This window comes from Watersipora subatra, chromosome 4 (assembly GCF_963576615.1).
Source record: "Watersipora subatra chromosome 4, tzWatSuba1.1, whole genome shotgun sequence".
Classification (NCBI taxonomy): domain Eukaryota; kingdom Metazoa; phylum Bryozoa; class Gymnolaemata; order Cheilostomatida; family Watersiporidae; genus Watersipora; species Watersipora subatra.
In genome coordinates, this window is record NC_088711.1 from 13,834,899 (window position 1) to 13,849,755 (window position 14,857).

Sequence of the window (14,857 nt, forward strand, 5' to 3'; positions counted from 1 at the left end):
TATTGATCAGAGTGGGTGTGTTGAACATATTTTTGTTACTCAATTCCAAGTTTGCCAAGCAAGATAATAGTTAACAATGAGCAGTGTGATGCTCTAGGAGCCATGGCCTAATGTCCTGTAAGCAGCCTATTCATCTGTCTACTTTATATTCACATATCATGTCTGTTTTTTGATGTCCGCGATGTTAAAATGGTCAGTTGTCGATATCTTATGTTGAACAGCTACTACCTGTTGAGTCGTCCCAGGATTTGTTACCCGGAAGGAGCGTGCTGGCTGCAGTCAGCTCAATAGACATGGAGAAGAAGCGAATGGTTGTGAAGCTGACTGCTGCCAGCTGTCCTCTGCCCGCTGAAGACTCCATCATCATGAGCATTATGCTCAAACAGAACCTTTTAGTCCTTGACAGTCATCTCAAACGGGCCGAGTCCAAAGGTATTCATGCACAGGGTTTGCTTGAATATTTCTCTTCATTTGTGAGAAATTCAATTCAATCGTTTCTATCTGGTGAGCTTTTGGGAAGTAGTTTATAAATGTTGCATATGATGATTTAATTGCGTAGGAGCAGCCATCGGTGGTGGTTTAGAGCATTTAGCCTGTGGTACCTAACAGGGTGGAGTCGATTCCCAGAAAGAAGATTGCTCTTGCCTGGAAAGGCATTTGACTTGATTTTTTCAAGTCAATGAAGCAGATTAGAATTAACCTGCAATCTTTGTAGCCATATTGAATTGGGATCTGCAGAGGAATAAAAAGCATGATATTTAATAAAATGTAATATTTTGTTGTCGTAACTTAATTTCAAGTAAAGCATTTTCGAATGATGAGATATTCATTCATGTAACTATTAAATACGAAAGAGGTGATATTTTTATCTCGCTTATTTTGGTATTACTATTGTCCTGTCTGCTATCAGTTGAACTTGTTTTTTGAGCGTTGGTAAGTCGTTCTCTCACAAAGTCTAGAGGTTGTAAACTTCGAGACATCCAACTAAGATTTTCGAAGTATTGAAATGCTTGCATCTAATTCTGAGGAATTTAACCAGTTGTATGTTTTACATATGTTTAATTTAGATCGTCAACCAAGGCCTGTTTTATCTGACTGTCTGCTCAGTGCTATATTACATGCACTATTGCTTGCACTTCACTTTACATGCACTAATCTTTTCTTTGAGTTTAAATTTATTTTATTTATTATATTTAGTTTATTTGCTATTTGGATTTTAAATGTCAGTTCTAAAAATAATGGCTGCTTCTTGTCTACTTTTACAAAACAAGCATCCACGCAATTTACTTGCCTTCTTTACGCTAGTTTCTTGGGACATTTTTTGTTTCCCTATAAAATTAGGCGAAATAAGATTGGTGAATTCGTGTTGTCCGTTTTCTCTATGATTCACAACTTGGCAATAACTCAAATCTTCATCAAATTGTGTCCGAATTCAATGCGTATGTCATCAGCGGAGTGAAGCCTAACAGGCAAAAACTAACGTTCCACAATGTCTTTTTCTGTTATCTCAATCGTTACCTCGTCTAGGATCCGCTTGCACAATGGTCAATTTCATCTTTTGATAAGAAACACAAAAAAGAAAATGAGTCAGCACACAAGGTTGATTAGGTAGCGTTAGGTATTGGTCAATGTAGATGGTGCAACATTGTAATCTTCTAGATCCGCCTTGTCCCTTGCCGACTTATCTCAGCTCTAACAGTCCTTCTTTGATAGATTCAATTCTTGATTAATGAGCCAGAATCCTTGAGATAATCAATGCTTTTATACGATATTGCTTAGTACTTATCGATGTATCCAGTAAATGGTTGAGATGTCTAGGCAGCTTTTGCGTCATAGCTGATTACAAATGGAGACATTAATCTTGGCTGTCAAAGAAATGTCCGCATTATTTTACTGCAACAGATCCTGTCTCAGGACTTTTTTTATGCTCGCAAATTAGAGGATTCATTTGCATTTTTCATTCGGTTAGTGGTAAAATCAAACTTTTTCAGCCAAACTTAGGTGAAACTAGAGTAGCGCATGAAGGGCGAGTATTGTGTATTAGTGTATTCGAGGACTAGTCGTGTACAGTAATACTCTGAAGGTCCGACATTGGAGATGAACTTACACAAAATTTTAGTAGATTTTCTCGGAAAGTATCAGTATTTTTCTATCGTTTGCGATTGTTTTTTATGTTTGAGGTGATCTGACTGCTTGACTGCTAGGATGTTTCAAGATTAAAATCGACTAAACTTGATTGCGGTTAAAACCTAAGCTGTAATATCCACAGTGCCAACTATCTACGTTTCATTCTAAAAGTTCTCAAATATTTGCGCCATCCCTAGACAAGAGTTGTTTGTGCTACCTCATTTTATCTTTTTTGCCACACTACAGGTTTTGATTAATGTCCCTCTTCATCTTCTTTGAAACTTTCAATTGTACGTAGATTGCCCCTAAATATTTTAGCGAAATTATTCATTTGTAATTCCACTCAAGTTATATTGTCTTTTGTAGTATCAGGCTATAATGTGGGGGACCTCGTGAATGCTACGATCCTTGAAAGAAATCCAGATATAGTGAAGATGTGTTTAGATGATGGCATAATAGCAGAGGCCAAGGGTGAACAGATGGCAGGTAAATATCGTTTACTGCGCATGCCGAGTGTATTTTATTCACATACTTCCGACTGATTGTTTTATGGAGTTGTCTACACTTTGTTCTTGTCTCAAGATACGTACAATACTAATGCGCCAGGTTATATGTCTGGATTTTAATATTCTAGGGTTGTCCCAACTCCTTCACTTTGTTTAATTTGTGAAGATTGGCATCTTTTGCTATTGGTCGTGATGTTATACATAGAAATTTTGTTCCCACTGCCTTTCCCCTAGATTATCCCAAAAAGTATTGCATTTTGTATAGAAGTACAATTAAAGACTATTTCACAAAAACAAGGTGTTCTAAAACCTCATATATACGATGAGATTCTATTGGGTCAGAAAGATATTTTTACGATTTCACTGTAGATTTCTGTTATAAGCTTGTTTAGAGATCTAACATTAGCTAAAAGTTAGTCATTTAAAAAACTCAATATGAACCTTTGCTCGTCTCTCGTGAAGCAATCGCGGTACGTGCGGAACTCTATTGCTGATGCCATTGTATTTGGGATTTCATTTAAATCTTAAGACGAGACTGTTGTCAGCAAAATATTGTAATTAACATCATAGGAGAAGATTTTATCAATCAGAAAGCTAAACTACCCGGTTACTGTATTCTGATTTTATTCTTTCAATGCCTGAGGTTTATTCTGCTGATTATCTTAATGTGAAAATGAACTTTTATTTTGTAGCTAAGCCTTTCATGATTGCAAATACTTGCTTTTCAGGCTTGTTTAATTATACCCTGTTGTCAGCATCGATTTACCAACTTGGTATTTCTATAGTAGGCTGACTAATAGCGAGGTCTTGCCTTCTACAACTTCAACCATGAAAAAATTTCTAGCTGCAAGTTTACATTGTGTCAAACATTACGCGACAGACATTTTTCCGATATAATATTGTTAATAGAATGCAAGGCAGCGGTTGGAAAGGCACAAGCAGCTCTGGTGGTTCACGTCGATGTTATCAATGACAAGCTTACAGTGCTGCTGGACAAAAACTATTTACGTTATTTTAAGGATAAACAGAAAGATGACAAATCCATCACTCACTCTAAGGTGTTGTAATTTTATTCATTCTATATATGATGCTATTTCTGATTCACATCTGCATGTTATGTAGAATTATGAATGCCCACGTTGATACATTACTGGCGGATGGACTTACAATGTATGATGTGTTCCTCTGCCATAGAATACTTTAATCTTCTATTATAAATTAAACCTCTTTGCCAGGTCAAGGTTGGACAGAATATTAAGTGTGACATCTTGCATGTGCGACCTGAGTATGCATTGCTGATGCTGCGGGGACATGCTCACGGGCAAATAGCCTTTGCACCAACCCTTCAAGTTAGTACAATATATCACACACATATAAATTAGTTCCTTCATCGTATATATAGCTTTTTTAGTGCTGGTTTTTGCACAACTCTGGTAATGTGATGCAAATATTAGAGATCATGATTTCTAAGACTATTTTCTAACACAACTGAAAGGGTATTCTGTGAATCTACAGTTGACGACTCTCCTGTGTTAATAGCTCTAAAATACTGATAGTGTGTCGTTCTTCACAGCTCAAGTTGTGAACTTTGGTTTGACATTAAGTTTAACTATTAATAAAATATTTTCGTCATTAAATAGTTTTGAGCACTCATATATTGCATGCCACAGACCTCTTATTTCTCACTAGCAGTAAACCTGGTGTTGCCAGGGCTTTCTTTAATTTTTCAATCAGATAGCACACGGGTGGGTGTTTAAGAGGATGGTTTTCAGGAACCAGGCGTAGTTTTGGAACCAAATATTTTTGGCCACCTAGTGGAAAGCGCACAGCGTATGTTGTGAAGTTTAAATGAAATCTGCCCAAAAATGTGTAAATGCATAACGACTTCGCAGACTAATAGACAGGCATCATGACAAAATGTGATTTATTAATAGAGATATCAGCTGAAATTAAGGTTGTTTTCAAGTCCAATTCATTTATTTATGATTATTGCTTATATCGAGAAATGCCAGCAACATAAATTCGTAGTTAGGCTGGGAGAAGAAGAAAGGAGTTTGCAGGCTGAGAAGCCTAAATCAATGCTGTTGCCAATATAGTGTAAGTATCCATTGAAATGAGAGATAGAAAGGGAAACGGCGGAGATATTTCACGACATCCTTCTTTGACTGGTTGAAACATGATGACTTATGTTGTTATGGTTGCTTGTCGAATCAAAAGGGAAAATCTGTAAGCCAAGCAATTATGTACAGCAGGTTGTACTCATTTGACTGCGACTTTTTGATAGAATCCTTAAAAACAATATGTAGGCCAAGTTATAAAGTTCAGAGGAAAAATGATAGGTTTTTTGCATTTCTCTTTAATTGGTTTAATCCTCAACAATAACACTCTTGTCATTCAGGGAAGTGTTTTGAAGCTATGCTGGGTGTTGTAACTTTTCTGCCAACTTTCTAGACATTTTTCAATTTAAAGGTCTGTTGCACTTACAACTGTCCGTCTACTGTTTGTTTTTCTCCAAGAGATACTTATAGAACTATGTAAGTCATTAGAATTAGAAATTCTGATGTTTCGTAACGTGAGAAGTTAAAATTACATAGATAAGATGGCAGCACTTCAAGCTGTTTGTTGTCTCCTCTATTAATTTACAAACACTGTTTAGCGTAATATCAGTGAGTTACTTAATCCATGTTTGTATTCCAACACTTGGTAAGTTCAAGTCTTATGACCGGTTGAATCATGAGTTTGCTAATTGAGTAAGATAGGAGAGTTGTTGTTAGTTAGTTTTAGTTAGTTTTAGTTAGGTTCAGGAGAAGTAGAAAACCTTTATGCCTCTGATTGACATTTGTTGCAAAAATCCTGTATCTTTAATTTCTTGTCAGAAATTCATACTGTGCGTATTTGAGGAGTAGTTTGAGCATGTGACAATCTTTAGCATGTTTGAATAACATTGAGACCAATAAAAATTTATTTACCGTAAAATCTATTGATTACTTTTTAAATAGTGACGGCGGACACTCGGGAACTATGAAATTAAAAACTTGTCGCAGACTGTCATTGTACGAAAGAAAAAGAGTTGACCTTGAAAAATTTGTATCCGAGGACTGAATTGATATTAGTCTAAAAAAATTTTCACAGAGTTGGTGAATATTCAAATAAAATTAATATAGCATTGCTATGGGTTTATTACAAACATCTCTAAGATTTTTTAGTTTTTGTAACAATGTCGCAAAATTCAATATTGCATAAGTGAAAACTTATGCTGCCATGTAGCTAAAGTTAGGCAATTTTAGTGATATTAATTCAAGTATATTGCTGCCATTTTAGCACCCAAATGGGCTTCCCTGCACACAACATATGATATACGCCCAAAGACTCAAGGCTTGCATAAAGATCAGGTGAGTGACGAAAAAATAATTAAAACTGTCAAATATTTAGCAGTTGTCATCCCTTGTATTTTGCACACATCGTTGAGTTACAGGTCTTATAACACGCTCAATCATTGCTTGAATGTAAACTCAAGCAAACAATAAACATTTTTACATGGTTAGCCAAAAATTCTTTTAAGAATTGCTGACAGCTAGCAGGAGATGCGTAGCAACCATGATAGCAGCTAAAAAATGTAGTATAGTCTTTTAAATTAGTGCGCTATAGTTCTTGGTTCAGCCATTACCTATTTCGTCACCTGTCCAATAGAATCTATGCATTATCTCAACAGCAGCTCATCAGAATTGCACAATGGCTCCTGTGGTTGACTACGTTATACAACTGACTCAATATCTAGAAGGAAGTCCTTGTTTTGAAAAGGTCCAGTGCTCCGTAAAGATTAGATTTTAATCTACAATCTAGAAATACCCATAGAATCAGGTCGTGCAGTATGTTAATCTTTAAGTTACAGTGACAAGAATGGCTTGGTGATTGCCACCCTTCAGACGGAAAAAGAAAAACTGTTGGAAAAAGCAGAGAAGATTCGTGCAGATCAGCATCTGCCAGCTCCTGGAGAGGTTATGGAAGCGATGTTAGTGTTTGCTTCTTATTGAGAAGCCTTCCAGTTTGTGTAAAGCAGTAAAAACTTCAGAGTCGTGTAATGAATATTATTATTTTCATTTTTAAATTTCTTATAGCTGACATTGTTTCAGTTATTAAAAACTAGTGGCTGTTTGGTGAGAGATAGGTCACAAGACAGCAGACGTCGCACAAATAATATTGCTTAATGTTGTATATTGCAATAATGTTGTAGCTTTGTCATGTACGTAAGCATCTCCCACCAGGCGTTGGCACCTGGGTCATTATTTATAATGGTGAAATCCCTGTGAGAGCAATCGTTTATTTAACTGATAATTTGATAATAGAAAAGACTATAATATAGTCGATACGTAGTTTATGTTTGAGTCGCTCAGTTTTGTTAAATGTTCATTTGGTAAACGTAAATCCTTTTTCTCGGGTTGGCCAACTGCTCTGAGACTTCGAAAGGTGGCTGATTAGCTGGGTAAGGTGTAAGTCTAAGAAGCTAAAAGTCATGGAATCGTGCTCCATATTGGCCAACGTTTTAGTCATCTCGTTGATTTATTTATATTTCCCCTTATCGTATATTCTAAACTTAATTTCTCTACTCCATTTTTTGTCGCAAGTGTTATAAAGTACGTACCTAAGTATGTGCTAGTTTTGGCTCAGGTTCAAATCATGACCGAGGGACTTTTCTATGGCATATCCCATTTCTTTAAACAAAAGAGATTGATTTATCCTTGTTCGTAATTTGCATATCAAGTTTTACAAAATATTTGTGTCACAGGATAGCTGTATGTGAAAAGAGCATACATATTTTTGCCATCACTTTTCTCACTTTTGTTTGACTCGTCACTATCAGCCGATCGTAGATATCTGCTTTGCAGTGTGACTGGCAAGCAAGACCTGCAGCTTAACTTGAAAGTTGGCAAAGGTACTGGGCGGGTTCCTCTGCATGAAATAAGCTCTTGCCCACAATATGGCCTCAACCCATTGGATGAGTACAAACTTGGACAGAATGTAGAAGTCAAAGTGTTAAATGCCAGAATGATCGTCTCAGATGCAAAGTAAGGTTGTTTGCAAAAAGGTCTTTTGATGTGCTGGTGCAAATGACAAATCGTTGAATAATGCTTACCCTGGTGAATTAAATATATATGCAGATTTATTGTTAGTGTCTTGTCATACTTATAAAGTTGGTCAAGCGATCCTTGAAATTATGGTTTACTGCGTGGTCTCTGTTGGGACACTCACGCAAACAGCAGATGGCGGCTCACGCAAGCAGTTAATGACGCGTTCGCGCAAGCAACAGAGGCCGTGTTCATGTTTACTAGCAGATGATGTGCTCATGTTTAGCTCATTATTGACTGGTATTTTAATAACCAAAAGGCACATTAGTCGGACCTGAGCATTTTAATCACTGTTTTTTATTTTAACTAATGATTTGTGTGACATTTGTTTTTGGCCTAATATAGCGATAATTCTTAGTATGGTGGGCACAGCTAGCTGACTTTACAAAAAGGCACTAAACAAAGCACCATGGTGGTTTTTCCCTAATTATCCTCAAAGCTAAGATTTTACATCTTGTTTTTGTCATCAACTTCATACGTACGAGTGCATGAACATGCTACGATTCGAATGCGAAATCTCTTTGAGTTCGATTACAATGATGGCAACCTTTCACTGTTTTACCAGTTTAGTGAGTCATTTTAAGGATTGCGTTATAATAAGACGGCGTACTTGTAGTGGTTTTGAATGTACGTAGAATAAGTTCATAAGTTCCTCAACATGGGCAGTGTTTTAGGAATGGGGAAGTGATGGCGTGATGGCATGCACGAATTAGGCAAAGGCTGTCACAACTCAGGAATGAGGATATTTGGATGTGTTAACTGGAAAAAAATACTTTGTTCTCTCTCAGACCGCCTGTTGAAACACACAACACTTTTTGACTCTGTTGATTTTAGCTACTCAGAAATATAAAGCTTGTATTGCACAATTAGCAACACTCGAGTACCGATCCTTTGATGGTGCATTTTTATGTACGTGAAGGCACCTCGGTTCTGTCTTTAGCTCACCTTTTGGTCATATTGTGAATATGGGGCTGAATGTCAGACGCCCTTCCTACTCCATCAAAGGTGGACACTAGCCGTCACGTTAGCAGCTGCCACATATCTAAGAATTCTTTTCTAGTTAGGCTTCAATCCCTGCTGAGCAATTTATCAATGATAGAAACTGCCGATTACAGAGTATTTTAATAACCAGTTTGGTGAAGCAGGCATAGCAGGAGTTATACATCTCAGCAGAACTTAATAGCAGAACATCAGTAATTACAGCTGTAATTACTGTAAATACAGTAAATACAGCCTTATTTTTTAGATCATAAAGTTGCTTCCTCACTGATAGTTATATAATCGTTAGATATCACAATAATGGTGTGCACTCTTATGGGAGAGTGTAGTGTTTGCACAGCTTATTAGCCTGACATTCAATTTACAGTAGTAATACTAATAATGAAACAATAATAATTGTTGGCTTTGTAGGCAGCGGAGCATTAAAAATGCTGCTGTTCCAAATGTGATGTTGGACTGCAGTATTAGACAAACAGATCCCACGTGGAAGTCAGATGGTGATAAGGTTACGGATGGATACTATACGTGTTACGTGACGGAGGTAGTTTTATAATCTATAATCGATCTTGATTGTTTTGTGACACAGGAAACTAGTAGCTGAAAACATGCAATAACGGTAGTAATAGAAGACATACTGCGTGGGCAGATCCGTCATCAAAATATTTTAAGCCATCATATTTCCTTCAACCTGAGCAGACGATGCGTGGGTTTAAACACGACAGATAGATATACATATATCTATGTTTGATTGATTGCAATTTTGACTGAATAGTGCAGTACAAAACATTTATCATGGCAGAGATTGTCCGAGGTGCAAAGTGTGTTTCAAGCGATGTCATGTAATGGTAGTGGTCTTGAAGACGTGCTGGCACTGCTCAGTTATAATGGTGTTGTGCATAGCACAAGAATGTAATAGAGCATTGGGTCATGAATGCAGAGCCTTAAAATCATGTCTTCACATAATTCTCACACTTTTTCACTGATCCTTTTGCTTGCTCCAAGCTTTCATTCTTTTTATCTGAGACTTTATTACTGCGGTAACGTGGCACAGGGCCAGATTGCCATGAGCCACCAACCATGCCAGGTGAGAACAATTTTTTTTAGGATCACTTAATGAGCGAGTAGCCATCTTGGTTGCTAAGAGAGGTTGCACCACCAATGGACTGCTTCATGTGAGAAAGAAGTTTCGTTTGTAATTATGATCCGAAGAGTGAATTACTAGTTGCTAAAACAAATAATAAAAATTAAGATGCTGTGTTATCACGATTAAAAACAAGCTAACATATAGTCTAGCTCTTACATTAGTAACAGCTTTATCTCCTTTCTACGGATCACTTAAAGTTTATTAGTGGCTTGCAGTTTATAAGACTGGGCTCTGTTCATTAGCGTGAGCCCCAAGTGTACGTTATCTCATCTATGAAACATTTGTTTGGTCACACGACACGCAAGTATGTAAATGAACACTACAGACTGCTATTTGCACTTGTTTATAGTGTGAAATCACTTCTCTGGCAAAAAGTACCAAGATAATGCGAATTTCTCTGTTTCAGCCTTGTTCCAGGGATGGTAGAGCAGCTATGCTACGTTAAGCAAAATAACCTCTGTAGTATTTGACGTGTGTTCAGAATTTTGTTGGTGTTCTGCCAAGTTTCTTAATAAACAAGAATGCACTTAAGATTCATACCGCTGTTACTTAATACGCATGACGTTTCATGGGAAAATACCACACTCTGTTATAATCTGCTTGATGTGAAGGTAATTATAATATGTCTTAGAAACATCCTCATACCCCGCCGTGTCATTGAAACATATATCTGTGTTTGTTTTTGGGGGATCGCTACTAGAAACCTTTCCGCCTAGTTGCTTGGAATACGCTAAAAAATCAGATTAAGACGGTTTAGTGCTCGGCTTTATAAAAAATTTGTGTTCGAATCACATAAGCCTATTAACGATTATCCGTAAATATTCAACAGGCTTTATTTTCAGGAAATGTAAAAAGTATGATTCAATCCTGTCACACTTTTTTAACAAACTTTTGTAAACTAACCATAATGCTTGCTAGTTTTTTAATTTGTCATGAACTGAAATTATTCGTGAATGTTTAGCCGGTATAGTAGATGCTCCTATAACATCTGCCTCCTATAGTGTAAATTCTAAATAACGGAAAGAATTTATATGAACTTTTTGCTTCGTGCTACGTAAAAAATTCCATATAATGTAAGTTGTCAAGTCGGGTGAGCTCTCAAATTTAATTGTAATGGTAACCTATCTCACCAGACTTGGGTGAGAGAAAAAATGATGTGCGTATAGCGTTATATCTAGTATATATACAACTTCCGTAGCAGTCTAGTTTGTCGTGATATATCTTCAGATGTGTCGACAAAACAGAGAATAAGGTAGCTGAATGATTGTTCACAAGTACGTACGTAAAGGATATCGATTAGTGCATGTGTTACAGCGTTAGTCTACCAATCTGAATGTGACGAATTGGAGTATCGTCAAAAGTTATCTTTTATCCTAACCTTGACCCCTAGATACAGATAGACGACAAACAGATAGTACTGATCTTTTCATAATTAAAATATTTTTTTGGTTTTTTATTGTAGACATATAAAATATTTGTTATTAGTTTTGCTTTGCAGACTAGACCTTGCTGTTTAGAAAAAATAAACAAATCATTGTAAATAAATGTCAAAGATGTCCAGTCCGGATCAACTCGTTGTGAAATTACTGCCATCATGGTCTATAAAACCAGTGAGATTGATCAGAGAAAGGAGAAACTTTATCAATGCAAACCAATAATACTGCTGTTACGGTACAGCCCACAAATTAAAAAGGTTAAGTCAAGTTTTTCCTTTTTGTACGACCAAGGGGTCGAGTTTGAAAAGATCTCGGAAGGAATTAAGCAATTTACATGTATTTCGCTGTTTGTATAATATAAAATCCCTACAACAGGGTCAGCAACCCGCTGCTCTTTCATCCCCTCGCCGCGCCTCCCTCTGACTTTGGAATTTTTTTCATTTTTCTTTACTGTATGTCAAGTAACTCATAAAAATATAGAAGTTTTATCACTATATTTTGTAATATAATTTGAAAAATTGTAATTATGGTGATAAATCAAACCTTGTCGCTTGTTATGCTTCATTATTTGTACCACATATTGTATTATATTAAACCGCCAAAATTACACCAGCCGGCATGACGCTTCTTGATTTTTTCACCCAGGTAGGCAAACTATGGTGAATACCAAGAAAAAAAATTGACAGAGGAAAATAGAACATTTAATCCTACGTGAGTTGATTCGTTTGCGTTCGCTGCTGATGAGACTGGTTCACCAATTTGCTTAATATGTAATGAGGAATTTGCAAATAACAATAAGTCAAATGTCGCAAGACGCTTTCAGAATAAACAGGCAGACTTTGCTCAAAAATATCCAGAGGGAGATGAGAGAAAAAAGGCCATTTCGGAACTGATGCGTAAGGCTAATTTTAGCAAAAATCATTTCAAGAAGTGGGCGAAGTCCGCAAATTCAAGTACATATGCTAGTTTAGTGGTCGCTCAAGAAATAGCCAGGCATGGAAAGCCGTTCACCGACGGAGAATATATAAAAGAATCATTCGTTAAGATTTCGGAGCATCTGTTCGCGGACTATAAACATAAGACTGAAGTTGTGCAGAAAATCAGAGATATGCCCCTGTCTGCCAAGACGGTCAAAGACAGGACCATACGAATGGTAGAACACATCACCAGACAGCACCTTTATTGTTCAGGTTGACAGCTTACTCACCGTACGCGCCAAATGACAGCACACAGAAGAAACGTAGTACATTTGCTGCAGTTAGAATTTAAGTTCAGTGTTTTGTTAAAAGAATACTGAATTAAACATGAAGTTGCAATTTTTCTTGAAAGTAACCTTAAAAACAACGTAATATTTCCACGTTACGTTCAAGTTATTGTTAGTTATTTTATTGTTCTTTGCAAAAGTGTAATTTTGTTTTCTCAGCAGTTAAATCATTATACATGCCGCGCCTTTTCGTTTTATGGTGTAAACATGGTATAAAAGCATTAAAAGCTAAACAAAACCGTTACTTGTAGTATTTATTTGTTTTTTAATTTAAAATATCAAAGTTGCTTTGTGGCTCTCACTGCGTTCTTTCCTGCGGGGAAAACGGGTTCAAATGGCTTTTTGAGTGGAAAAGGTCGCAGACCCCTGCCCTACAACGTAAATGTTCCTGGAATGGATTATTTACATTGTAGGAGCGCCTACTGCATACACAGTTCATTGACAAAAAATGTGAAAATCAAATGCAGAGTTTAAAAGTTTTGTTATTTTTTGCACATAAACTTTTTTGCTAGTTGAGTTCGCCTGAAGCTTTTGACAACATAGCGACAAAGTCTTGGCATTTTATGAAAATTGTTTATGGGTAGACAACTTTGTTTTAATTAAAAGTCATGTGTTTGTGACGACAATCGCACAGCTGATTATCTACTTAACTAACTGAAAAAGTTAAAGCTCTGGTTAACGTCGTATTTTCTATTGCCTGAAGCTTTTGAAAAACGTGGTAGCTGTCAGCATTTCATCGTCTTATCGCATGAAGAGCGGAACAAAGAAGTGCTGCTATATAATTATAGTCTTTGGCAGTAATCCAAGCGTGAAGGTGTCAAAATTCTTGTGTCACATCCCTCTCAACGATGTGCGATGAGAATTTATGCAGCAATGATTGATAGGGTTTTGAGTTACCCTCGGACACTCATATTTCGCTAGTATTTAGTTTCGTGAGTAGCATACAGAGTAAAATTTTGCTGCAACTCAATTTCGCAGCTCTGATAAGTGCGAAAATATAGTGATGTGAAAATAAATGCAGTGGAACAAACATAATTAGGTTCCTCAGGTCCAGTTCACTGGTAAGAAAAAATTTTTCAATTTGGGACTAGTTTGTAATTGTGAACCACAGATAAAATTGTGTGGGCGATATCGATGATGCAATTTGATCGCTTGCTGCTATTTGTTTCTTGGACTATCAATTAACAAAGCTATTTAATTTCGCGTTTTCATTCGTTATGATAGTATAGTTTCGCTCATGAAACTTTCACGAGAGGATGACTCTGTAAAAACGCGAAAGTTAGATGAGGCGAATACATAAGTGTCCTAGGGTATGTCAAAACCAAATCTGGATTTGAAGCTCTGCCATTTATGTGATAGCATTTTCAAACGCTGGTCAGATTGCTGGTTTACACAAAATATTACAAAAATTGAAAGTGATTGACCTTCATGATTTATGTAAACCTTTTCAAGCGCTTCCAGTTACCCAATTGTACTGCTGCTTTCACAATATTTCAGAGAAGCTGTATGGCAAAGAAATTGAAAGCATTGGTTTTTATTTTTATAGTTGATTGCTACAAAACTGTCTGAATTGGCATGTATGATAAAAATAGAACAAAAATTTAAATTATTTGGCACTGTTATAAATTTTTTGCACTGTTGCAAAAAATAACGCACTTCTCGTAATGAGTGGCAGCGGCACTCAAATAACTTCAACTCCTTATCTATATGGGTAGATGAAAAAATTGAACTGAAAATTTTAATGAATAATGCAAGTATATTGAACCCGGAAAGCATTGTTAGCGGGTAATACCAACATAATAAGCTGTCAGGGTATTGTTAGTAGTTCATATAAACATAATGAACTGTCAGATTATTGTTAGTAGTTAATACAAACATAATGAGCTGTCAGATTATTGTTAGTAGTTAATACAAACATAATGAGCTGTCATATTATTGTTAGTAGTTAATACAAACATAATGAGTTGTCAGGGTATTGTTAGTAGTTAATACAAACATAATGAGTTGTCAGGGTATTGTTAGTAGTTAATACAAACATAATGAGTTATCAGGGTATTGTTAGTAGTTAATACAAACATAATGAGTTGTCAGGGTATTGTTAGTAGTTAATACAAACATAATGAGTTGTCAGGGTATTGTTAGTAGTTAATACAAACATAATGAGTTATCAGGGTATTGTTAGTAGTTAATACAAACATAATGAGCTGTCAGGGTATTGTTAGTAGTTAATACAAACATAATGAGCTGTCAGGGTA

General features: G+C 36.3%; 1 protein-coding gene across 1 annotated transcript in view; it reads left to right on the plus strand.

Annotated features, from left to right (window-relative positions):
• LOC137392720 (protein RRP5 homolog) overlaps positions 1 to 14,857 on the plus strand; it is an 85,825-nt gene that overhangs the window by 37,035 nt on the left and 33,933 nt on the right. The window contains exons 16-23 of the mRNA XM_068079034.1: positions 222 to 447; positions 2,494 to 2,613; positions 3,543 to 3,691; positions 3,869 to 3,982; positions 5,955 to 6,025; positions 6,526 to 6,645; positions 7,520 to 7,699; positions 9,170 to 9,299. Of these exons, the coding sequence (XP_067935135.1) occupies positions 222 to 447; positions 2,494 to 2,613; positions 3,543 to 3,691; positions 3,869 to 3,982; positions 5,955 to 6,025; positions 6,526 to 6,645; positions 7,520 to 7,699; positions 9,170 to 9,299 (1,110 nt within the window). The remainder of the gene's footprint in view (positions 1 to 221; positions 448 to 2,493; positions 2,614 to 3,542; positions 3,692 to 3,868; positions 3,983 to 5,954; positions 6,026 to 6,525; positions 6,646 to 7,519; positions 7,700 to 9,169; positions 9,300 to 14,857) is intronic.